Genomic DNA, 24474 nt, shown 5'->3' with positions numbered 1-24474 from the left:
ACATATATGATAAATTCCTAGAAAGGAAATTGCTGACTTACAGAGTATATACGCATTTTTCATTGTTGCTAGACAATTGTTGCAAATATTAACAGATTACCCTAAGAAGAGGTAAGCGGTGGTGATCCTTTTAATTTTGCTTTATTATTTACCTTATCCCAACAATTAGATAACTATCCTCCTCCCTCAGTTTCTGTCACACTATCTGAAGAAGGCCTTCATAGAGGGTAAGAGTCAAGATGCAGAACGGGCTCCAGCAAGCACCTGGACAGACAGAGGCCCCTTGACCTGGGCTTGCCTGGGGGAGGGGAAAGGAAGGAAAGCAACACCTGCACTGGACCACAGACTTTCTGCATCCATTTAGCAGCGCCCCCCCCCCCCTTCAGTCCATACACAGTCCTCAGCCACCCCACTACCTTGAATGATGTCATCCTGCCGCTGGAGGATGGGTCGGGGAGGGCGAGCAGCCTCTCTATCGGAACCCCCTTTTTCAGGGCTCCTGGAGCCACTACTCCCTTCACTAAAGGATGGGAGCAGGTTCCCAGCGTGGACTTGTCGTAGCTGTTCAAAGTCACTGAGGGCAGCACTCACGTCCCAGTTCTTTCCTGTAAGGAGACAAAGCAAAAAGGAAACTGTGTACTCAAGAGTACAGGAAAACTGGGGAAAGACACAGAAGGATTATTCTCCCACCCTATCAAGACTAGCAAGCATGTACTCATGCACACTGCAGCCAGTCTTCTTTTTCTTATCCTGCTTCAACTTTCTTTATAATACTCCAATTTGAAATATCAAATTTCTTTACCAACTGATTTACTATTTTCTAAGTAGGCTCCCTGAGGATAAAAACTTGCTCTCTCTGAACGATAAGGGCCCTTAGAAGCCTAGTAACCTAAAAGTAATCCTCCTTTTACAAGTCTAGAGAAGTAAATGACTTGCCCAAAGTCACAGCTAGTATGCCCCAAGGCATAGCAAGACTCAAGTCACATCTCCTAATTCTGAGATCCAAAGGGATTCTTAGCCTGGGTGTACTGTAGAGTACCTGAAACCACCTGAAATTGTATACAAGGTTATGGGCATGTGAACAAGTTAACTGTGCCCATCAGTTTATCAAAGAGAACTGTATGTTTCTCAAATTTAAGGATTACTACTCTACTGAAGAAATGACTCTAAATGATGGACTTGTCATAATATTTCTGTTGCTTTCTTCAGTTAAATTATTCAATAAACATACAGTACATGATTATTCATACATCTTTCTGTTCTATCTGCCATTGTCTTAGTTCAATTCCTATCACCTAGTATCCCACCTTCAATCTACTCTAAAGAATGCCATGAGATTTTTCTAAAGCTGGGTTTTATCATTTCAGCTCCATGATCAAAATCATTATTAATGGCTTGTCATAGTTTGAACATGATTTGTCTCCCAAATTCATGCAGACATTTAATCTCCAAAGTCCTAAGTTAATGGTGCTGGGAGGGTAGGCTTCACCCAATTATGGTGTCTAGAAGGTAGGTCTAGTGGGAGGTCCTTAGATCACTGGAGGCACACCCTTGGAATGTAGTTCTCACTAGAGTTGGTTATAAAAGCCAAGTTTAGCCCAGCCTCTCTCTCTGCAACCCAAACAACCATGTGATCCTTCCTCTGCACACATTAGGCCATCCACTATCCTCATCAGACATTAGACCAATGTGGCCACCCAGTCTTGGACTGTGAATTTCCAAAACTATGAGCTAAAATAAAATTCCTTCCTTCTTAAGTAGTTTCTCTCAGGCGAATGTTATAGTGATGAAAAGCTATTAATAGAGCTTATCATGGCCTATGTTATTAAAATCCAGGCTCTATTGCCTGACATTCAAGGCTTTCTAAGACCTGGTCTACCTTTCTAGCCTCTTCTTTGTGCTTTACTTTCTTATCTTTGAAAACACAGATGATAATAAACACTTACCTCCTAGGAATATTATGAAGTTTAAATGAGTTGAAGCTACTCAAAATAGTACTTGGTACACAGAAAGCATCATTTATGTATTTACTACTGTTGCTATTTTTCTTACTGTTAAAATTCTCCAGTTAAGCTTACTATTTATCCATGCCTGATGATCTTACTTTTAAATCATGATATTCTCCATCTGTTCAATTCCCTTTGCTCACTATGCTTGTCACCGCCACAAGCTGTGACTGCTCCCACCCTATGGCCTTTCCACTGAGTACTTCCACTGCCTCAAAGGCTCTTTCCCCAGTTTATCCACACAGACAACCCCTCCTCAGCTTCAGGTACTTGCTCGAATGTCACATTCTTAATAAGGCCTACCCTGAAACCCAAACAAAAATCATGACCCACCTCACAATTCCCCTTACCATTTTCCATAGCACCTAACACCTTATAATATACTTTATAACTTACTTAGTTATCACCAGCACTCTTACACTACTCATCCTACCTCGTTCACTCATAGTTTCTCCAATCTGCCAAACGCTGTCTCCCATAGGGCCCTTGTAAAAGCCATTTCTTCTGCATAAACACTCTCTCATCTGTTTCATTGTTTTGTTACTCCTACTCACCCTTCAGGGTTCAGCCCAAATATCACTTCCTCAAAGTCCTTCCTGCGCTCTAGAACGAAATCAGGCTTCTCTCTTCACTCTCAGAGCATGCTCACCTCCTTTTTCACAGATGTGTGCATATACATGCATGCATGTGTGTGTAACCAATGATGTATAACAGAATTGGTAAGAGTCCACTCTGAAACCAGATGGCCTAGGTTCAAATCCTACTTAATGTCGTTGAACCTCAGTTTTGAAACTAGGCTAACAAAACCTGTAATGCAGGATGGTTATGTGAATAAAATAATATATCTGAAATACCTTGTACATACTGAATACCTAAAGGTATTCAACACATGATTCAAGAGGAATGAGGAATAGTTAAAAGTTGGTGTTTGTATTTTTTTTTAAGATTTAGTAACTTATTTGAGAGGTAGAATTACAGACAGAGAGAGGGAGAGACAAACAGGGATCAGCTGGTTCACTCCCCAGATGGCCGCAACGGCCAGGGCTGGGCCAGGCCAAAGCCAGGAGCGTCTTCCAGGTCTCCTACTCCACTGCAGGGATCCAAGCACATGGACCATCTTCCACTGCTTTCCCAAGCCATCAGCAGGGAGCTGAATCGGAAGTGGAGCAGCAGGGACTCAAACAAGCACCCATATAGGATGCTGGCATCATAGGCAGACTTAACCTCCTATGCCACAGCACCAGCCCCAGGACTGGGGTTTTGTTTGTTTGCTCATTTTCTTTAAGGACTGTTTTATAAGAGAGGAGGTATTTGAGCTGAATCTTGAAGGATAAGGAGAATAATGGAGGACCTTGTAGATTTGGGAAATAACCAAATGTGACAAAGAAAGGTGACAGGAACTGTGGGGAAAAGCAGTAGGAACTCAAAATCCAAATTAAGGGCAAAGCTGCGCTGGAATTTAAACCCTGACCTTCTGTTTCCAAACCCATGGTCTTCTCACAGGTTGCTAAGCAAATGCCAAGTTATCACAGCCTGACAGGAGTTGGCAATCTAAAAAGTTAGGCTACAAACTTGCCTCTTCCCTGTGTGCTTCCCAGTTTGTGCCATCACATATTTTCTTCATCAAAAAGCACCTGTTAAGAGAGGGCGTAAGAGAGGAAGGGGGAGGAAAGGTAGGTATGTGGGCAGGAGGGAGGGTAGGGTGGGAAGTACCACTATGTTCCTAAATGTGTATATATGAAATACATGAAATCTGTTTACCTTAAATAAAATTAAAAATAAATAAAAATAATTTTAATGAATAAAAACAAAAACAAGAAAAAAGCATTTGTTAATTATGTACTAAAGAATACTACAGATAGTGGGGCTGGCACTGTGGTATAGCGGGGAAACAGTGGAAAATGGCCCAAATGCTTGGGCCCCCGCACCCACATGGGAGACCCAGAAGAAGCTCCTGGCTCTTGGCTTTGGCCTGGCCCATTTGGGGAGTGAACCAGCAGATGTTAGATCTCTATCTGTCTGTATCTCTCTCTGTAACTCTGCTTTTCACATAAAATAAATAAGTCTTCAAAAAAAAAGAAAAGAAAAAAGAGTACTACAGATATGCCCCCAATCCTTTAGGACCTTAAAATCTAGAATAATCAAACGTGTATATACAGACATAAGTAAACAAAAGCAGCAAAATGAAAACATTAATTACTCAACACAATAGTATCCATATCAGTTAGGAAGAGATGGAGGAAGGGAGGAAGGGAGAAAGACAGGGAGGAAGGGAGGGAGGGAGGGAAAAAACCAGAAGATCCCAAATATAGAAATCAAAGTCATTTATTTATTAAGAAGCCTAGATCTAGAATTAGGCTTTCAGCAGACTATTTCAAATTTTCACTTGCATTACCTAAGTACAAACTTAGAATGCAGAAAGGCACCCTGATAATTTCAAGGTAAAAAAGGGTAAATTTTAGAATTATGGTGGGTCACACACAAAGAGGGTTAGAAGTAACTTATATATAAGCCTTACACACAGTATCTTCTTGATCACCCTAAATGTTCCAAATTATTCTGACACTAAATATCACATTCTATGTTGTCTTTTCTCCTTTTCCCCCATGTCTTCTTACCTTCCAGGAGATCTCGGGCCAGCCCTGGCTCTGCTCCTGTGGAACGGACAAAATCCGACAGGACAGCATCCATGTCCAGGGTCATGTGATCATCAAGTACTTTCAAGCAGCTGGATGCAGGCAGGACATAGATCAAAATTCAGGCCTTCACCTGAGGAGGAAAACACATAAAACTCAAATTACACCGCAAGGGATAATTACAGCCCCAATTTCAGCAGCTTCCTAACCAAATGGGGAGACTAATTATCACAGCTCATTCATTTTAGTTGAACTATTGAATAAAGTAGTTTAAAATGTATTATGAAGAGTAACATTTAGTTCCTTAGTTCCTATTCATCTTCCATTAACAATAATGTTTTAGGTCTTCAAAGAAGGAGGTACCTTTCTCTGAAGGGAGGAGAGAACTTCCACTTTGACCATGACCTTGTCTAAATAAGATAAGAGTTGGTGAACTCAAAAGGCTTCCATAGCCTTGGAAACTCATGACTGGAGCATAGGGAGATTACTGATGCCATAAACAGGAGTGTCAATTTGTAAAGTCAACAACAGGAGTCACTGTGCACTTACTCCTCATGTAGGATCTCTGTCCTTAATGTGCTGTACATTGAGATTTAATGCTATCACGAGTACTCAAACAGTATTTTTCACTTTGTGTTTCTATGTGGGTGCAAACTGTTGAAATCTTTACTTAATGTATACTAAACTGATCTTCTGTATATAAAGAAAATTGAAAATGAATCTTGATATGAATGGAAGGGAAGAGAGAGCGGGAAAGGGGAGGGTTGCGGGTGGGAGGGAAGTCATGGGCGGGGAGAGCCAATGTAATCCATAAGCTGTACTTTGGAAATCTATATTCATTAAATAAAAGTTAAAAAAAAATAATGTTTTAACTCCTACATTAATTCTGGACCCATACCACTCTGCTTTTCAACAGTATTAATTTCTACCACAGGTTTCTTTTTCAAATTAAAAAAAAGCAGCAGACCACCAACCTAAAGAACTCCCACTTGCAATATTCTTTAACATGGCACCTTGCTTATTTTCTTCCTGCAGTTATTTAATTGGTTGCTGTTTGGCCACCTCTTCTAATATGTAAATTTCTTGAAAGCAAGGTGCTTGTGTTCTGTTTACTAACCTAAGCAGACCAAGCATCACCTACCACAGTGTTTGGCACACAGGCCCTCAGTAAATATTTTGGAATAAATGAATAATATGTATCCAATAATTTTAGGGTTGACTAGTGATTGGTGCTAGTAGATGAAATAGGAGAGGTGATTGCTAAAATTATGCAAAACTACTCAAAATCAAATAAGCTATTCTGCACAGCAAAGGGGGATCCCAAAAGTTCATAACAGAAGGTCACCTCTGTCCACTAAATTCATGAACTCAGGAAAACAAACCTACCCCAAACATGTCTTTCTATATCCAGGACAAATGATTAAAGTGAGTGCCAAAGAAAATGATCACCTGAAAAAGAACTCTGCTTTCGGACCTGACTTTGGGAGAAACCATGTCCCTGACCTGACAGTGTGGCACCGACCCAACATTCCTCTGCAGTGAACAGTCCCAGCTGAGGAAGCAGTAACAGAGTGAAGGACAATCTCCGATGAAATCCTGGCAGGTTTCCAGTACTCTGTTAGAAGAAAACTCATTCAGAACCTCGCCAGGTACCTACTTGTCCTACCACACCTACTGTTCTGCATTTTGGCAAAGGCCAGAATTAGAATTCTTGAAAGCAACAGGTGATTACTCAGCAGTGTGTCCTCCACGGAGCCTAAAACCTAAGGGTGACTCCCAGGTACTTTTGCTTCATGCCTCTCCCTACCCCAGGATCCAGCTTGCTCAGTGGTATCATCAGATCCTGATTTTCTGCATTCCTTAGAAAGAGTAAGGCAAATAAACAGCAAAGGTTACAAAATGTAGATTATAAAATCAGTAAGTCACTAATCTGATAATATTTTTTTTTTGTCTTGTCTTTTGAAAGAGAGAGATGGCAACTAACCATTCTCTCTTACACTGCTCTGGTGGTACAGAAGATTCATGACTTATTTCTATCTGTAACCCTAATATTCAGCACAGCATCTACAATACAATACGCAGTCAATAAATCCCCAGTGCACGAGGGATTAAACAACCAAGTGAAACTCCACATCAGCCACAGCCACAGCAACAAATCTGAGGCTTAGCCGATCAGAAATTCTAAGGTACTTCTCATCACCCCTCTATTTCTAAGAGATTGTCCTGGTCTCAGTCCTCTCTCTCAAAGCTTTAAAATTCTCTAAAGAGACATCAACCATACCATCACTACTCCCACCACTCCCACCATACAATTTTTACTTACATTCACTTATATAAGGAACCTTCAGACATTTCATGGGAAAATGGAATTAAAAGAAAATGCACACTTTCTATCAACTTGTGAACTTCCCTCAACTAACTGCGTGACTTGATCAGGTTACTGTATTACAGGGTTTCAGCTGCCTTGTCTATAACCTGGACTTGGGCTGGAGGACTTCTAAGATCCTTCCTGGGTTTAGAAGAGGATCGTCCCCAATCCAGCCTCCTAAGCTACAAACCTTACATTCTTTTCCAGACTAGTTGTTATCAGTGTCCAGTTTACTTCAGTTTTGAGAACATAATTATAAGAAAGGGCTACTAATACATAAAGCACTTTTGGTCTAGGATACCTTAAACTCCAACTATGAAGATATAAAATAAATTTGTTCCCTACATTCTATACTTAAGCACTAAATTCCTTTAGAATGCATAGGTAAATGAATGACCATTCCTTCCCCTAATAAAAGCAAGAATTCCTTCTCCAAACCCATTTTAGTCACTGCCTTAGGTCACAGTAGATGGAAGCAGACCAAAAAAATTAAATAGGTATACAATCAAAGACTAAGATTATAGTAGCAAAATGAATCTCAAACTTTTCTCTAAAAAAAAAAAAAAAAAAAAAAAAAAAAAGCCAAGTAACAGTAAAGCCACTTTATTAATGTTTGAAAGCACATGGAAAATATACAATAAACACACAAATAGCAATCAGAATAAAGGTACTCAACAGAAAGAAGAGATATCAAGCCTCAGACACAGACATCTGGGAGAGGGAAATTAGAAACATCAGGGCAAGGTCATGGACTCATAGCTCTCACATGTCAACAAGCAGGTAGGTCATTCTTTTTTAAAATTTTAAAAAAAAAATAATTTAGAGGCCCAACATTATCTAGAAAGACTTGCTCTGCAGTAAAAGTTCAAACACTAACCAAACTTCTTGGCAGACACGCTAGTATCTGATGTCTCCAGGTACACACCAGGGACTCCACCCTAACCCCACCCAACGGGAGGACAGATGATTTTGTTACATCACCACCAACACCTGGCTTGAGCTTCTCCAGTTCCACATGGGACTATCAAAGCCAATGACTAATTCTCAGTCTGTGCCTTTCTCTCAACACAGTAAGGAAAAAAAACAAAAAAAAAACCAAACACTGGCTTTCAGTCTTCAAAATACAACACAGGATGCACTCAAATATTTATTCATTTATTGCTATATACACAGAACCCAGTTGGAGTCAAAATCCTCCAGTCTTCCAACTTAAATGGCCTTTAGCAATTATTAAATCCAGTGTCTGCCCTCCACACAGGAACCCTTTTATTTCATTTCAAACAGATAAATCATCCAGTCTCAGTTGACTACAAGCTCTGAAAGCGAACTCATTCCTTTGTCATGGTGTCCACTTCATTGTCAGACAGCTCTGATTGTTAGAAAACTTTCTTCTAAAACTAAAGCAAAAGCTATTAACAGCCTCTCTCTCCCTATAATTTTCACAAAATGATCCTTATTCTGTTCTGCAGAATAAAATCTACTCCCACACCTGATAGAATTTTCATGGAAAATTATTAAATAAAGCATTTCTTTACATAAATACTACTGTACATCAACATCAAAAGGTTATCATAAGGGCCAACACTGTGGCATAGCGGGTCAAGCTGCAGCTTGCAATGTTGGCATCCCATATGGGTGCCATTTTAAGTCTCAGCTGCTTCACTTCTCATCCAGCTCCCTGCTAATGAGCCTGGGAAAGCAGTGGAAAATGATCCAAGTCCTTGGGCCCCTGCACCCATGTAGGAGACTTAGATGAAGCAGCCATTTGGGGAGTGAACCAACAGATAGAAGAACTCTCTCTCTCTGTATCTCCCTCCCTCTCTCTTTCTCTGTACCTCTACCTTTCAAATAAATAAAATAAATCTTTAAAAAAAAAAAAAGGTTACCATAAGCCAGTCAGTGGCCCTCATTTTACAAAATCCTTCCTTATATAGGTACTTGTTGGTACTTGTTTGTAAATATTTGTGCTATCATATAAACCAAACATGTTGAATAAATGAAAGACCTTGTTCAAAATTCACTTCTGCTACTATCTGCCTCTCACCTCTACTTCACTTCATATCCTCTTTTTATAGCTTTATTGAGGTATATTTGATATCTTATTTTTTAAAATATTTATTTCTTTAAAAGGTGGTATGGCAGAGAAGGGAGAGATAGAAAAATCTCCCCAAGTGGCTGCAACAGCTAGGGCTGGGTCAAGCTGAAGCCAAGAACTCCATCCTGGCCTCCCATGTGGGTGGTAGGAACCCAAGCACTTGGGTCTGCTGACTTCCAAGGCATATGAGCAGAAGCTATATCAGATGTAGCATAGCCAGGACTTGAACCCAAACTCTAATACGGGATGCTGGCATTTCAAGCAGCAGTTTACCCCACTGCACCACAATGCCAGCCCCTCCATACCATCTTGAAGTGACAACAGCAATCAAGTTAATATAAGGCTACTTCAAAAAGTTCACGGAAACATAGTGGTAAACGTTGGGGCACAGCAGTAAGCTGGTGCTTGGAATGCCCAGTTCAAGTCCTGGCTACCCTGCTTCTAATCCAACTTCCTGCACCTTAGGAGGCAGCAATGGGAGTCATCTTGGGAGGCAGCTGATGGCTCAAGCACTTGAGTCCCTGCTACCCATATGGGACACCAAGATGGAGTTCTATCTGGCTTCAGTCTGGCCCAGCCCCAGCTGTTGTAGGCATTTGGAGAGTGAACCAACAGATGGAAGAATGATACCTCTCTCTCTGTATGTATCTGTGTCTTTTTTTTTAATATTTATTTATTTATTTGAAAGTCAGAGTTACACAGAAAAAAGGAGACTGAGAGAGAGAGAGAGAGAGAGGTCTTCCATCTTCTAGTTCACTCCCCAGTTGGTCGAAATGGCCAGAGCTGCACTGCACCGATCTGAAGCAAGGAACCAGGAGCCTCTTCTGGGTCCCCCACCCAGGTGTAGGGGCCCTAGCACTTGGGCCATCTTCTACTGCCTTTCCAGGCCATAGCAGAGAGCTGGATGGGAAGTGGAGCAGCCAGGACTCGAACCGGCACCCATATGGGATGTCGGCACTGCAGGTAGCGGTCTTACCTACTACACCACAGCACCAGCCTTATGTCATAAATATTTAAAACAAGTTTGTTTTTTTTTTGTTTGTTTTTTTTTTTTTTTTTTTTTTTTTTAATGTATTTGAAAAGCTGAGTGACAGAAAGAGAGGGAGAGACAGAGAGAGCTTCCATCTGCTGGTTCACCTCCCAGATGGCCTCAAGAGACTAAGCTGCGTCAGGCCAGAGCCAGGAGTCAGGAACTCCATCTGGGTTTCCCAAGCAGATGGGACCATCCTGTCTTCTGTTGCTCACTCAGACACATTAGCAGGGAGCTGGACTGGAAGCAGAGCAGCCAGGACTTGAATTTGCAGTCCTATATGGGATATTGGTAAACAGCGACTTAACCCACCACACTTCAACATTGCCCCATAAATAAACATTTTTTAGAAGTTTATAGAACTTCATAGAAAATGAACTTCTAAAAAATAAATATTTTGACGCAAGAAAAATTTGAACCCCATGGATGGTTTTTCATAGTAAGAATTTTCCACAAGCTTGCTGAATATCCCTCATATATGCAGCACTTTCCAACACACTATCTTATTCATGATTTCCAACTTACAAGTAGAGAATGAAAAAATGCTTAAAAGTCACGTGGGTGATCCAGTCTGGACCCAGATCATCTGAACCCTTGCTCTTTCTACTGCACCACACTGCTTCCAAACTATACCAATTCTTACTCACTTAACTCTTATACCATAGGAAAGGGCTGTGACTATCATATTGGTTAAACACTTGGATAACAGCCTTATATTTTCCTCATTTCAAATCCTACCATCTTCCTAAGCAATTCTAAAGCCCATCTGCACAATCCATTCAACAATTCTGTTGTTCAAGTCCTGACACCTCTACTTCCAATCTAACTGCATTTGGGAGGTAGCAGATATGGCTCAAGCACTTGAGTCCTTGTCACCCACGTGAGAAGCTTGGATTGAGTTCCTGGCTCCTGGATGCAGCTTGACCCAGCCCTGGCTATTGCGAGCACTTGAGGAGTGAACCAGAAGATGGGAGATCTCTCTTTTTTCTCTGTCACTGTGCCTTTCAAAAAATAAATAAATCTTTTTTTTAAAAAGACAGATAATTTCTCTAGCTGTTAAGATGCCAGTTGAAATGCCCACATCACATACAGCAGACAGCAAACTGCCTGGGTTCAAGTTCCAGCTCCACTTCTGATTCTGGCTTCCTGTGAATGCACACTGTGGGAGGCAGCAGGTGATGGCTCAAGTGGTTGGGTCTCTGCCACCCACATGAGAGACTGGTTTGAGTTCCTGGCTCTCAAGAGTGAACCAATGAGTGGGAGATCTCTTTCTATTTCTCTCTCTTTCTGGCTCTCAAAAAAATAAATAAATAAAAGTTAATTATTTTAAAATGTGGGCTGGGGCTGGCACTGTGGTGCAGCAGGTTAAAACCCTGGCCTACAGCACTGGCATCCCATACGAGTGCTGGTTTGAGCCCCAGCTGCTCCACTTCCGATCCAACTTCCTGCTAATGCGCCTGGGAAAGCAGTGGAGGATGGCCCAAGTCCTTGGGCCCCTGCACCCATGCAGGAGACCCAGAAGAAGCTCCTGGCTTCTGGCTTCTGATCGGCTCAGCTCCACCTGTTACAGCCATTTGGGGAATGAACCAGTGGATGGAAGACCCCTCTGTTTCTCTTCCTTTGTCTCTCTGTAACTCTTTCAAATAAATAAAATAAATCTAAAAAAAATTGGGGGAGCAGGCTTTTGGTTCGGCAGTAAGGATGCCATCTGGGACACCTGCATTCTACATCAGAGCGCCTAGGTTTGAGTTTCAGCTCCATTAATAATTCCATCTTCCTTCTAATGCACATCCTGGAAGGCAGCAGATGATGGCTCAAGTAGTTGGGTTCCTGCCACCCACGTGGGCAACTGGGACTGAGTTCCCAGCTCCTGGCTTTGGCCTGGCCCAGCCATGGCTGTTGTAGGAATCTGAAGAGTGACCCAGCAGCCAGAAGCATGCTCATATTCTAACTCTCTGTATCTTTCAAATACATAAAAGTAAAAAATTTTTAAATTTAAAAAGCACACAGCAGTGACCTTGACACAATCCCTATTCTCACACAGCTTCCAGTAAGGAGAAAAAAGAAAAAACCAGAATTTCACAAACAATTGTAATAAATGCTGGGACTGGGGAGGAGCATTATCTCTTATAGGGAGTCAAGAAAAGCTTGCCTAAGGAAGTGATTTTTCTCTAGGAATTAAAGAATGAGCAGCAATTAGAGAGAAACTGGAAAGGGAAGCATGCTCCAAGCAGAGGAAATGTGTCAAAGTTCTGTGACAAGAAGGAACATAAAGGTGAGAACAGCACAAAATGAAGACAAAGAGAAGGCCTGGGGGACCCTGCAAAACGACTCAAAATTTCACCCCTGCAGTAAGGAGAAGCTACTGATGGGCTGTAAGCAGGGGAAGGGCACTGCAGATTTGAATTGTCAAAAGACCACCTTCATTACAGTAAGAATAGTTTGGATGGAACACAAGTGGATTTAAGGGTGACTCCACAGCCCCAAAGTCTTTCTTCCTCACCTAGGAATCCCACAGGCACTAAAAACACATGAAAACATGAGTTCATTCTCATCTCTGTCCCCAACCCTTTCAAACTATTCCTACTGCAATACTGCCAATTCCAGGCCGGCGCCGCAGCTCACTAGGCTAATCCTCCGCCTAGCGGCGCCGGCACACCGGGTTCTAGTCCCAGTTGGGGCGCCGGATTCTGTCCCGGTTGCCCCTCTTCCAGGCCAGCTCTCTGCTGTGGCCAGGGAGTGCAGTGGAGGATGGCCCAGGTGCTTGGGCCCTGCACCCCATGGGAGACCAGGATAAGCACCTGGCTCCTGGCTCCTGCCATCGGATCAGCGCGGTGCGCCGGCCGCAGCGCGCCGGCCGCGGCGGCCATTGGAGGGTGAACCAACGGCAAAGGAAGACCTTTCTCTCTGTCTCTCTCTCTCACTGTCCACTCTGCCTGTCAAAAAAAAAAAAAAAAATACTGCCAATTCCAGCCAGTGACACCACATCAGCCCTGTCAGCCAAGCCTCAGGCCTGGGAGCCATCCCTACACTTCTCTCTGACCTTTTCCTCACAAGTAATATTTTACTAATTTTCAAGGGTTCTCTAATCCACCCAATGCCTTCCATAAGCAACTTCTCTTTTATTCTATTTTTATAAACTAGACCCTAGGAAACAGCTTCCTAACTTCCCCCTTTTCCTCTTTCCAGTCATTGATCAGCTTCTTTAAGCACCCACAGTGAACAATTTAAAGTGCAGTGTGATAGTATTAAATCCTACTGTTCTAAAATTTTCAATGGATCTGCAAAGACTCAAGTGTAAGATCCAAATTTCTATACATGACAAATGAGGTCCATTCTGACCTGACTTTACCTAACTCTCTCTTTAATTTTTTTATTTTATTTTATTTTTTATTGTTTTGACAGGCAGAGTGGACAGTGAGAGAGAGAAAGACAGAGAGAAAGGTCTTCCTTTGCCGTTGGTTTACCCTCCAATGGCCGCCGCGGCCGGCGTGCTACAGCCAGCACACCGCGCCGATCCGATGGCAGGAGCCAGGTACTTCTCCTGGTCTCCCATGGGACTAGAACCCGGTGTGCCAGCGCCACAAGGCGGAGGATTAGCCTAGTGAGCCATGGCGCCGGCCGTAACTCTCTAGCCTTAACTATCTCCCATCATTCCTTTCCTTGTATTGATAATTCCTCAAGTATACTAAGTGTTTCAAATCTCAGGCTCTTTATACATATAGTTCTTCTGCCTAGAATGACTCTTGTCTAGCAGGGGAATTCTTACCTATTCTTTAAGACTAATTTCATTACTCCCACCTTTACAAAGCATACTCTGGCTTCCAAAGTAGACCACTTCCTCCCTGGAGCATCAATAGCAATATCATAACGTTTAACACGGTGCATGGTATTTGTGTTCATTTGCATGTATGTCTCCCCACTAAACCAGAATTTGAGGGCAAGAATCTTGTTCTTGCTCATGCTTTATCTATAGCATCCACCTTGCATGCAATCAGTTTTCATTCAGATGAACTGAAGTCTATTTGTGGAGTACCCTATGAGACACACACACACACACACACACAACAGTATTAACAGTCGGTGTTGTAAATAAGCAAGTCTAGAACATTGGCACATCTCAAACATATTTGCTTAAGATTGTTACACGACTGACTGCGACAGATTTCTCTTCCTAAACACTGTTTAGTTCAGACTAATACTGCATTAAAATCAGTCTGCATGCTCAGCTACTTAATCATAGATAAAAACAACCCCAAAATAAGTAATGATTATAGCTAACAGAGCTCCGTTAAACTGCCTGAAATAATACTGACCCTACATTCTCAAATTTAACAACATCCACAGCTACCATTGTCCCACTCCCGGTTCCACATGCATTAGAGCTGCATCTGAGTCCTCTTCAGCTCCTCACAAAACCCACTGGAAAAACCACAACATTCAAGACCGTCAAGAATTTTCAAAGGTCAGAGACTCCTCCATGTCTGTGATGTCAGCCCCAAGGAATCCAAACAGGGAGAAAGAGGAGGGACAAAAGCACTTACAGATTTCATACAGCTCTTGATTAGGTGGGAGGGAGAGATGAATGATTATCTTGGCAGACTGATTTTAGTTAATGTGGGATCTTCCAACAAAATCAAATATAACTTTCTTAGAAATAAAATATGACCAAATTCCAGTCTCCAGGGGCCTATGTACAATTCAGAGGGATTGAGATGGGGCTGAAAAGAAGAAATGAAGACAAAGTAAAATATGTGTTAAAGCTTTAGATAGCACTTCACTTAAACTTCCTCCCCTAAGAGGTTTTATGATTAACTGCATGCTAGACAGGAATTTGCTAAAGCTCACACAGCTGAGCAATATGCTCTCAGCTACACAGGTAAAAAACCAGCAGAATCCAGACTTCAATGAGCGCAGCCCATGCGACTCCCGAAACCACAGCACTCTGGCACAGTCAGCCTAGGGAGGAGGACTGTGAAACCATGGACAGTCTGTCTACATGCCAAGTCCACTCTCACAGCTTCAACTCCTTTGACACCACACTGAGAGAAAGAACTGGCTCTGGCCTGAGGTGGGTAAGTAATATAAACCCCTCATGCCTCAGTTTCCTCATGTATAAAGGGGATTATCTGCATTTCAGACCTGTTTTTAGGATTCCATTAAGAAATGGAATTAAGAAATCCTCAAAAAACACCAGTTTCCTTCCTTTTGTCCAAATACTGCCTCACTCCACTGGTGCCCAGCATTACTCCCTCCCCCGCCCGTATCTTTCCTTAAAAAAAGCTTGCTCTACTCCTCCCAAACAACTCACCCCCTCCCCACCCAGCCTTACAACCATTTCCAAAGCACAGTTTTAACACACTTATACGCCAGTCCCCAATCTGTCATTCCTATTCCATTGTCTTCCAACTCTAGCCTTCAAGAAAATGTCCTGAAAGGACTCCCTTAGTTCTATATCTCCCGAGATGATACCTCAAAACTAAGAGCAAAAGCTTAGTATCTGTCCTTTCCTATATGAACAGACACAGCTAACTAGCTCACTCGCCAACTTCCAGGATCAGCAAGTTCATAACTTTTACTGATGTTCTAGTGTTTAATCTATCAGTCCTACTTCCCCACCTTTACTCCTTACTACTGATTCCAGGTTCAAAGATTCTATAATATTCTCTTAATGTGATGTATGTTGTGTATTTTTTTCATTGAAAGGAAATGTTTACATTCTGCATATTTCTGGGTAGTTTTATACCGCCACTGCAGGATAAACTCAGGGAATGTCTACTTTCTTCTGTTAAATTAAACTTAGAGGGGAAAAAAAAAACTCTAACTCAACCAACCTTATAATTAACCATTCCCAAAATAATTTATTTGTTCACCATGTGCCGTAGTGGATGTACACCATTAAGATCTCAAGAATTGTCCCTGTGGCTTCATCACTACCACTGGTATGTGTGTGTGTGTGTGTGTCAGAATAAAATTTCACTATTTATTCAAGGATTTCTGGTTTTGTATCAGGCCTACAAACAATAAAATTAATTTCCAGGAGACAAATCCCATTACAAACATCAAGGACTAGTTCCATAGAGAACTGATGAACTGGCATTTGCCTCTTCAGTGCTACTAATAAGACGACTGCATTATCGTTATTTGGGCAATTTAATAAATTGGAAAGCTTGTGCAACGGAAGTGATCTTTGGAAAAATGGGGGTGGGCAAAGTCAGAAAAAATATATCACAAATACTAGCACAATAGTACCTTGAATAGAAACAGAAATCATGTTAATGTTTATTTTTTTAGATCCAGACCAGCATGTCTATTTGTTACACAATGAATTCTTTCTTTTTCCTTTCAGCTAAGGCCAAGGATAGTCCAAGGTCTGGGTTTTCAACAATTCAGCTTTCAAAAGAATAGTCTACAAAAATAAAAGTTCTACTTGAGCCCTTAAAGATTCAGATTATTGACTTTTTGACACAGAGTGTTCTACAAATCAATACAGGGTAGGCTAATAGCAAAACATACGCTTTCTCTGGAATCAATTTCCAAACATTTGGTTAACTGGCAACCTTCTCTGTACTTCTTGTTTCCTACTACTAGACACTTCACTATCAATTATAAAATTTCCATTTGAAATAGTACAAGAAGAAAAAAAATCAAATTACTATAGCATCTGCTCTTAGTTATCTATAAGAAATTAATTCACTTTGTAAATTTCTTCTGGTAAATCAATCTTCCTCAGCATACATAACTACCAATTATTTAAAAGCCTCAAAAAGTTAAAAAAAAAAAGAAAAAAAAACTTAATGTATACTAAACTGATCTTCTGTATATACAGAAAATTGAAAATGAATCTTGATATGAATGGAAGGGGAGAGAGAGCGGGAAAGGGGAGGGTTGCGGGTGGGAGGGAAGTCATCGGGGGGGAGGGGGAAGCCAATGTAGTCCATAAGCTGTACTTTGGAAATCTATATTCATTAAATAAAAGTTAAAAAAAAGAAAAAAGAAAAAAAGCCTCAAACAATTAGAAAAAAAATTTTCCTTTCATAAAATTATATAATCTAATTCAAAGAAATACATGTTTTATTACTATGTTTTTAAATTTTTTTATTTATCTGAAAAGCAGAAAGAGAGGGGAAGAGAGAGACAGAGATTTCCCATCTGCTGGTTCACTCCCCAGGTGCCCACAACAGCTGGAACTGGGCCAAGCCAAAGCAGGAAAGCCAGGAACTCAGTTGGATCTCTCAGTGGAACCCTGTTATTTAGACCATCACCTGCTATCTCCCAGGGTGCACATGAGCAGAAAGCAGATTAGGGAATAAAGCCAGGACTCAAACCCAGACATTCTGATATAGGTAATTAGTGTCCCAAGCAGCAGCTGCCCCTAATATTTTTTTTTCTTTGTAATTCTCCATTCTACAGTTCTACCTTTTGGGAGCATACCTAAAACTAATTTGAACACCTGTAGGCCAAAAATGAAACATTCAGCTTGCATTTGGTATTACTATATACTGCACTGTAACATTAGTTGGCCTTTCCAACATATCTTTTTTAAAAAAAGATTTATTTATTTGAAAGGCGGAGGCAGAGAGAGAGAAAGGAGGGAGGGAGGGAGAGAGAGAGAAGGAGAGGGGGAGGGAGAGAGAGAGAGAGATCTTCCATCCACTGGTTCACTCCCCAGATGGCCACAATGGCTTGAGCTGGGCAATCCGAAGCCAGGAGCTTCTTCTGGTTCTCCCAAATGGATGCAGAGGCCCAAGGATTTGGGCCATCTTCTATTGCTTTCCCATGCCACAGCAGAGAGCTGGGTGGGAAATGGAGCAGCCAGGATTTGAACTGGCACCTATATGGGATGCTGGCACTGCAGGCGGCAGCTTTACCCACTTTGCCACAGCACTGGCCCCTTAGCTGGGTTTTTTTTTTTTTCCTTTTTAGATTTATTTATTTATTTATTTATTTGAAAGTCAGGGTTACAGAGAGAGAGGAGAGGAAGAGAGAGAGAGGTCTTCCACCCCATGGTTCATTCCCCAACTGACCGAAATGGCCGGAACTGCGCCTATCTGAAGCCAGTAGCTTCTTCCAGGTCTCCCACACGGATGCAGGAGACCAAAGACCTGGGCCATCTTGTATGCTTTGCCAGCCCATAGCAGAGAGCTGGATCAGAAGTGGAGTAGCCAGGTCTTGAACCAGTGCCCATATGGGATGCCAGAACCTCAGGTCAGGGCATTAATCCACTGCGCCACAGCGCCAGCCCCGACACTTAGATGAGTCTTAAAGCTCAGCAGGCTAGAGGATGAGAGCACTTTCAAGATACAATTAATAGCCTTGAGATTTGTAGCTTTCCTCTATATTTTAAAATAGTCTAAACAGGCCTAACATATTGCTTAGTGTGTAGTAGATGCCTCACAAATATCCATGGTTCTAATCTATTCATGTATGTGGATAATTGAGAGCTATCTATCCCTAAAATAGACTTCTGAATTATGTACTAGTTTCTTTTTTTTTTTTTTTTTTGACAGGCAGAGTGGACAGTGAGAGAGAGAGACAGAGAGAAAGGTCTTCCTTTTGCTGTTGGTTCACCCTCCAATGGCCACCGCGGCCAGCACATCGCGCTGATCCAAAGCCAGGAGCCAGGTGCTTCTCCTGGTCTCCATGCGGGTGCAGGACCCAAGCACTTGGGCCATCCTCCACTGCACTCCCGGGCCACAGCAGAGAGCTGGCCTGGAAGTGGAGCAACCGGGACAGAATCCGGCGCCCAGACCAGGACTAGAACCTGGTGTGCCAGCACCACAGGCAGAGGATTGATTAGCTTATTGAGCCGCGGTGCCGGCCTGAATTATGTACTAGTTTCAAATTCACCCCATCAATATGTATAATCAAGTCTGTAAGAACAAATATATTTATACAGTTGTCTGCCCACTAAGATTAGCTTTTCATTTGTTGCAATTTTTTGTTTTTAAAGCTCTTTTACAAATACAGCTTCATAATAAATTTTTAATTAAAAACTCTTTAAGGCATTCAACCTCATCTTTTCTGATGGAAACACATGCACACAGAGAAGTTTACAATGCTTAAATGACACTCAGCGAGACAGACACAGGTATTCTGACTCTGTATATGGGCTTCATATCAGTCCTCCAGGGATGTGCCAATGAAATCATAACAAACTAGCCATGCAAACTCTACAGGTTAAAGAACTCTTAACGTCTTGCTTTCCAAAATACTATCCACAGTGTCTCCTAGTCACTACCATCCTCTCTACCTGCCACCAAGTCCACAAACATACACTTATTTCTAGGTTGGAGTTAAGATAAAATTCAGGGTCCGGCGCTGTGGCCTAGCGGGTAAAGCCACTACCTGCAGTGCCAGCATCCCATATGGGTGCCAGTTCAAGTCCTGGCTGCTCCACTTTTGATCCAGCTCTCTGCTATGTCCTGAGAAGGCAGTAGAAGATGGCCCAAGTCCTTGGGCCCCTGCACCTGCACGGGAAGACCCAGAGGAAGCTCCTGGCTCCTGGCTTCGGATTGGCCCAGGTCCAGCCGTTGTGGCCATCTGGGGAGTGAACCAGCACACAGAAGACCTCCCTCTCTCTCTCTGCCTCTCCTTCTCTCTCTGTGTAACTCTAACTTTCAAAGAAATAAATAAATCTTTAAAAAATAAAATTAAAATTAAAAAAGATGAAATTCGAACCAAGGGATACTGAGAACTATGAAAGGTTATACCTTTCATGAAACAATCAAATCTTTTATATTTAGCACATAAAATTACTTAAGAGCACATAATACAATCTGACAATTTTGGTACCTGAGAATTTAAACCATATCCTTCTATTATTTACATAATTAACACATCACATTTGGATCTTTGGTGAAACAAACCTGGAGATGAGGTACATATAGTCTTTTTTCCCTGTTTGGTAATTTAGCATCATAGGACTTCTAGAACTAGGACATCAGAGATCATTCTACACCCTCAAGTTACAGATGAGAACACTTACAATTAGTTGAGTGAGATAAAGTGACTTGCCCAAAGCCACAAAATTAACCAGTGGTATAACTGGGTATGGAATAGAAATGTTGGCCTTCCTGGCCATTGTTACTTAACTTCACATATCACCAATCTCAATTCTTTATGTGATCCACTTTATGCATTTATCTATAACAAAATGACTTTCCCCCTGCTACCCAGCTAAATCTCTTACTTCTTTTTCTTTTTCCCCTTTTATATAAGAAATACAAACTTCATGCATTTCATAAGTACAACTTTATGAACACAGTGATTCTTCCCATAATCCCACCCCTCTTCCTTCTCCTTCTTCTATTCCCATTTTCAATCAACTTTATACACATGATTAACTCTATAATAAGTAAAGAGTTCAACAAATAGTATGGGGAAAAAAACTATTCATCTGTCAAGACAAGGGCTGCTCAAAGTCGTTGCACCTCAAAGTGTCAACTTCACTTCTATAAATCTCTTACTTATACAGATGAGTATCAAAGAAAAAGATATATACTCATAAAATCTAATCACGTAAGCACATCCTATTTAGGAAGGGAAGTCTTCTATAAAGAAAATCATTAAGGTATGCCAAAAATTAGTGGAAATATTTTTTTTTTTGACAGGCAGAGTGGACAGTGAGAGAGACAGAGAGAAAGGTCTTCCTTTTGCTGTTGGTTCACCCTCCAATGGCCGCCACGGCCGGCGTGCTGCGGCCGGCGCACCGTGCTGATCCGAAGGCAGGAGCCAGGTGCTTCTCCTGGTCTCCCATGGGGTGCAGGGCCCAAGTACTTGAGCCATCCTCCACTGCACTCCCTGGCCACAGCAGAGAGCTGGCCTGGAAGAGGGGCAACCGGGACAGAATCCAGCACTCCGACCGGGACTAGAACCCGGTGTGCCGGCGCCGCAAGGCGGAGGATTAGCCTAGTGAGCCGCTGCGCCGGCCAGAAAATACTCTTCTAACTTATATCCCTAAAGTCTGAAGTTTTGGTGGCAAGAGGATAGAACAGAATTATGCGTCATAAAGGAATAATCTTTCTTTATTTTCTACTGATAGCTTGAAGCCACAATACTCTTTTCATAAACTTTACAGAAATCATAGCTCTCACTAAATTCTGAACAGAATAAAACACAAAATAAAACCAAGGGAGGGCCGGTGCCGTGGCTCAATAGGCTAATCCTCTGCCTTGCGGCGCCAGCACACCGGGTTCTAGTCCCGGTCGGGGCGCCGGATTCTGTCCCGGTTGCCCCTCTTCCAGGCCAGCTCTCTGCTGTGGCCAGGGAGTACAGTGGAGGATGGGCCCAAGTACTTGGGCCCTGCACCCGCATGGGAGACCAGGATAAGTACCTGGCTCCTGGCTTCGGATCAGCGCGGTGTGCCGGCTGCAGCGCACCAGCCCGGGCGGCCATTGGAGGGTGAACCAACGGCAAAAGGAAGACCTTTCTCTCTGTCGCTCTCTCTCACTGTCCACTCTGCCTGTCAAAAAAAAAAAAAAAAAAAAAAAAAAAAAAAAAAAAAAAAAAAAAAAAAAACAAGGGAGAGGGGCCGGCGCTTTTGGCATAGCGGGTAAAACATCCCATATGGGTGCCAGTTCAAGTCCCTGCCGCTCCACTTCTGATCCAGCTCTCTGCTATGGCCTGGGAAAGCAGCAGAGGATGGCCCAAGTCCTTGGGCCCCTGCACCTACATGGGAGACCTGGAGGAGGCTTTTGGCTCCTGGCTTCAGACCAGCGCAGCCCTGGCCATTGCAGCCAACTGGGGAGTGAACCATCAGATGGAAGACCTCTCTCTCTCTCTCTCTCTGCCTTTCCTCCTCTCTCTGTAACTCTTTCAAATAAATAAATCTTAAAAAAAAAAAAAAGAGAGAGATAAAGCACCACATTTTAACATATTACTTCTTGTTCAAAAGTATAAAGCTTGAAAGCATCAAAGCAGTAATTTTCCCCATATTCACAGTTACTCAAGTAGCTGGAAACTGACATTTCTTCCACTTAGGAAGGGCCACCACCAGTCCCCTCAGTAGCACCCAGGTCACTGCAATTCTTCCCTGATGAAAACCTTAACCTCGGCCGGCGCCGCGGCTCACTAGGCTAATCCTCCGCCTAGCGGCGCCGGCACACCGGGTTCTAGTCCCGGTTGGGGCGCCGGATTCTGTCCCGGTTGCCCCTCTTCCAGGCCAGCTCTCTACTGTGGCCAGGGAGTGCAGTGGAGGATGGCCCAGGTGCTTGGGCCCTGCACCCCATGGGAGACCAGGAAAAGCACCTGGCTCCTGGCTCCTGCCATCGGATCAGCGCGGTGCGCCGGCTGCAGCGGCGGCCATTGGAGGGTGAACCAACGGCAAAGGAAGACCTTTCTCTCTGTCTCTCTCTCTCACTGTCCACTCTGCCTGTCAAAAAAAAAAAAAAAAAAAAAAAAAAACAAAAAAACAAAAAAAAAACAAAACCTTAACCTCCTGACTCAACCATTCAATAAACACTTAACGCCAAGCAGGTGCCTAAGAGAAGGGGATGCATCAGCCAATAATCTCCAGCTCTTCTTTTGACAAGCTCCCCTAGTAGGCAGGTTCCAGAGAAAAGTTCAAGATAGGTATTGGCTAACTTTTTATTCAACAGAGATCTACTAAGTGCCAGGGACTTAAAAGAAAAAGGCAAAAAGGAAATTTTAAAACATAAGGGTCTTTTCAAAATTTACTGTGCTCTTCTGGATTATTAAAATCATACACTCCTCTTAAAAAATGCCAATGATGAGAAGCTGACTGTGTAGTCGTTTGAGAATAACATTTAACCAAATATTTTGGTCAATGGCACTATTTCCTTAATATTGCTACTTTGGGATACCAAGCAGGTATTGATCTCGACCAATGCAATTTTATTACATAAAATCCATATTATAGGAGTGTGGTTGCTCTTACCAAAAAATTGGGATGAGTTATTTACCATATAGACAAATGCTTCCAAAGAAATGTACTGTAAGCCTCAAAGGTCAAATAGATGACAAATCATGTTAAACTTTCCTGCCCCATACAGTAGGCGAAAGTGTAGGCAACACTTCACAATAACATAGTACCAGGCCAAGCTTCCAGAGTTAACAGGTCTCTGCTCTTCTTTCTCTGTTCCAAGAAAAGTACAAAATGTATCAATTAGTACATAAGTCATCTGGCATATATCTCATTGCCCTGAGTCTTTCTCCTTGAAATAATCCAATAATCCAACCTTTCTAAGAATGATTCCTATCCCATCACTATTTTTAATATTATTAGTAGTAATGCTGGTGATAAAAGTAATCACTGTTAGCTTTGCAGCTTTCAAAATTCTCATTCAGGGAAAAAAATGAAAAGGGAATAAAAGGAAATGTTGGAGGCAAGTATCTCAAACATCAAAAATCAAACCCAGTTTAACTGGAATTGAAAAACAAGTCTGTTCTATTCATCAAGAGTAGAATTCGAGACATTACTTCTGTCATCAAAGCACAGAATTAGCTCTGATAAGCAAAACCACAGATTTCCCTTTAAATTATGCCCTAAAATGCTAGGCCTAATTAATTCACTTTGTAAATATTAAGATCACCAAGTCAGCAACAATCTGATATTATAAATTGTTGTTAACCCAATTCCCTTTCCCAAATTCTTTACCCACAATTAAATGCTTAATAAATGTTCTTCTAAAGAAGGAATACTTAACAATGAGGAATCTGCCCTGGGGAGACAAACTGACAAAACTCAGCATTCAAATACCTTTTTAAGATTTAACATATACAGGGCCGGCGCCGCGGCTCACTAGGCTAATCCTCCGCCTAGCGGCGCCGGCACACCGGGTTCTAGTCCCGGTCGGGGCGCCGGATTCTGTCCCGGTTGCCCCTCTTCCAGGCCAGCCCTCTGCTGTGGCCCGGGAGTGCAGTGGAGGATGGCCCAGGTGCTTGGGCCCTGCACCCCATGGGAGACCAGGAAAAGCACCTGGCTCCTGGCTCCTGCCATCGGATCAGCGCGGTGCGCCGGTCGCATCGCGCTGGCCGCGGCAGCCATTGGAGGGTGAACCAACGGCAAAGGAAGACCTTTCTCTCTGTCTCTCTCTCTCTCACTGTCCACTCTGTCTGTCAAAAAAAAAAAAAAAAAAAAAAGATTTAACATATACACACTGTGCACCTATAAAGTATTATGCATTATTTGCAGATTACACACAACCACATAAATCGTCAACATCATGAGCCTCGCAACCCAAGTACTCCTGGATCACTAATACTAAATTGACTTGATCCCCAATACCAAATAATTCTAATACCTGAAACTTGATCCCACCTAATCAATCTCCAGAACTCAAGTGGAACTCTATTCCTATCAGAACTCAGCTCCTCAC

The 24474-nt window shown here is 42.3% G+C and overlaps 1 protein-coding gene across 6 annotated transcripts in view; it reads right to left on the bottom strand.

Annotated features, from left to right (window-relative positions):
• OTUD7B (OTU deubiquitinase 7B) overlaps nt 1-24474 on the bottom strand; it is a 67580-nt gene that overhangs the window by 22345 nt on the left and 20761 nt on the right. For 4 of the 6 annotated variants that reach the window (XM_051858712.3, XM_070077757.2, XM_051858714.3 and 1 more), the window contains exons 2-3: nt 4625-4775; nt 417-605 (exon numbers count right to left, since the gene is read on the bottom strand). In XM_051858712.3, coding sequence (XP_051714672.1) covers nt 417-605; nt 4625-4709 — 274 coding nt within the window. In that variant the 5' untranslated portion in view covers nt 4710-4775. Of the gene's footprint in view, nt 1-416; nt 606-4624; nt 4776-14679; nt 14857-24474 lie in introns of all 6 variants that reach the window. The other 2 variants (XM_017345918.4, XM_070077758.2) reach the window with 1 other exon arrangement.

Source organism: Oryctolagus cuniculus, chromosome 7 (genome assembly GCF_051225735.1).
Source record: "Oryctolagus cuniculus isolate XC-2025 breed Fujian yellow rabbit chromosome 7, ASM5122573v1, whole genome shotgun sequence".
NCBI lineage: Eukaryota > Metazoa > Chordata > Mammalia > Lagomorpha > Leporidae > Oryctolagus > Oryctolagus cuniculus.
Note: the sequence above shows the minus strand (reverse complement) of the source record. Positions and strands in the feature narration are given on the sequence as shown.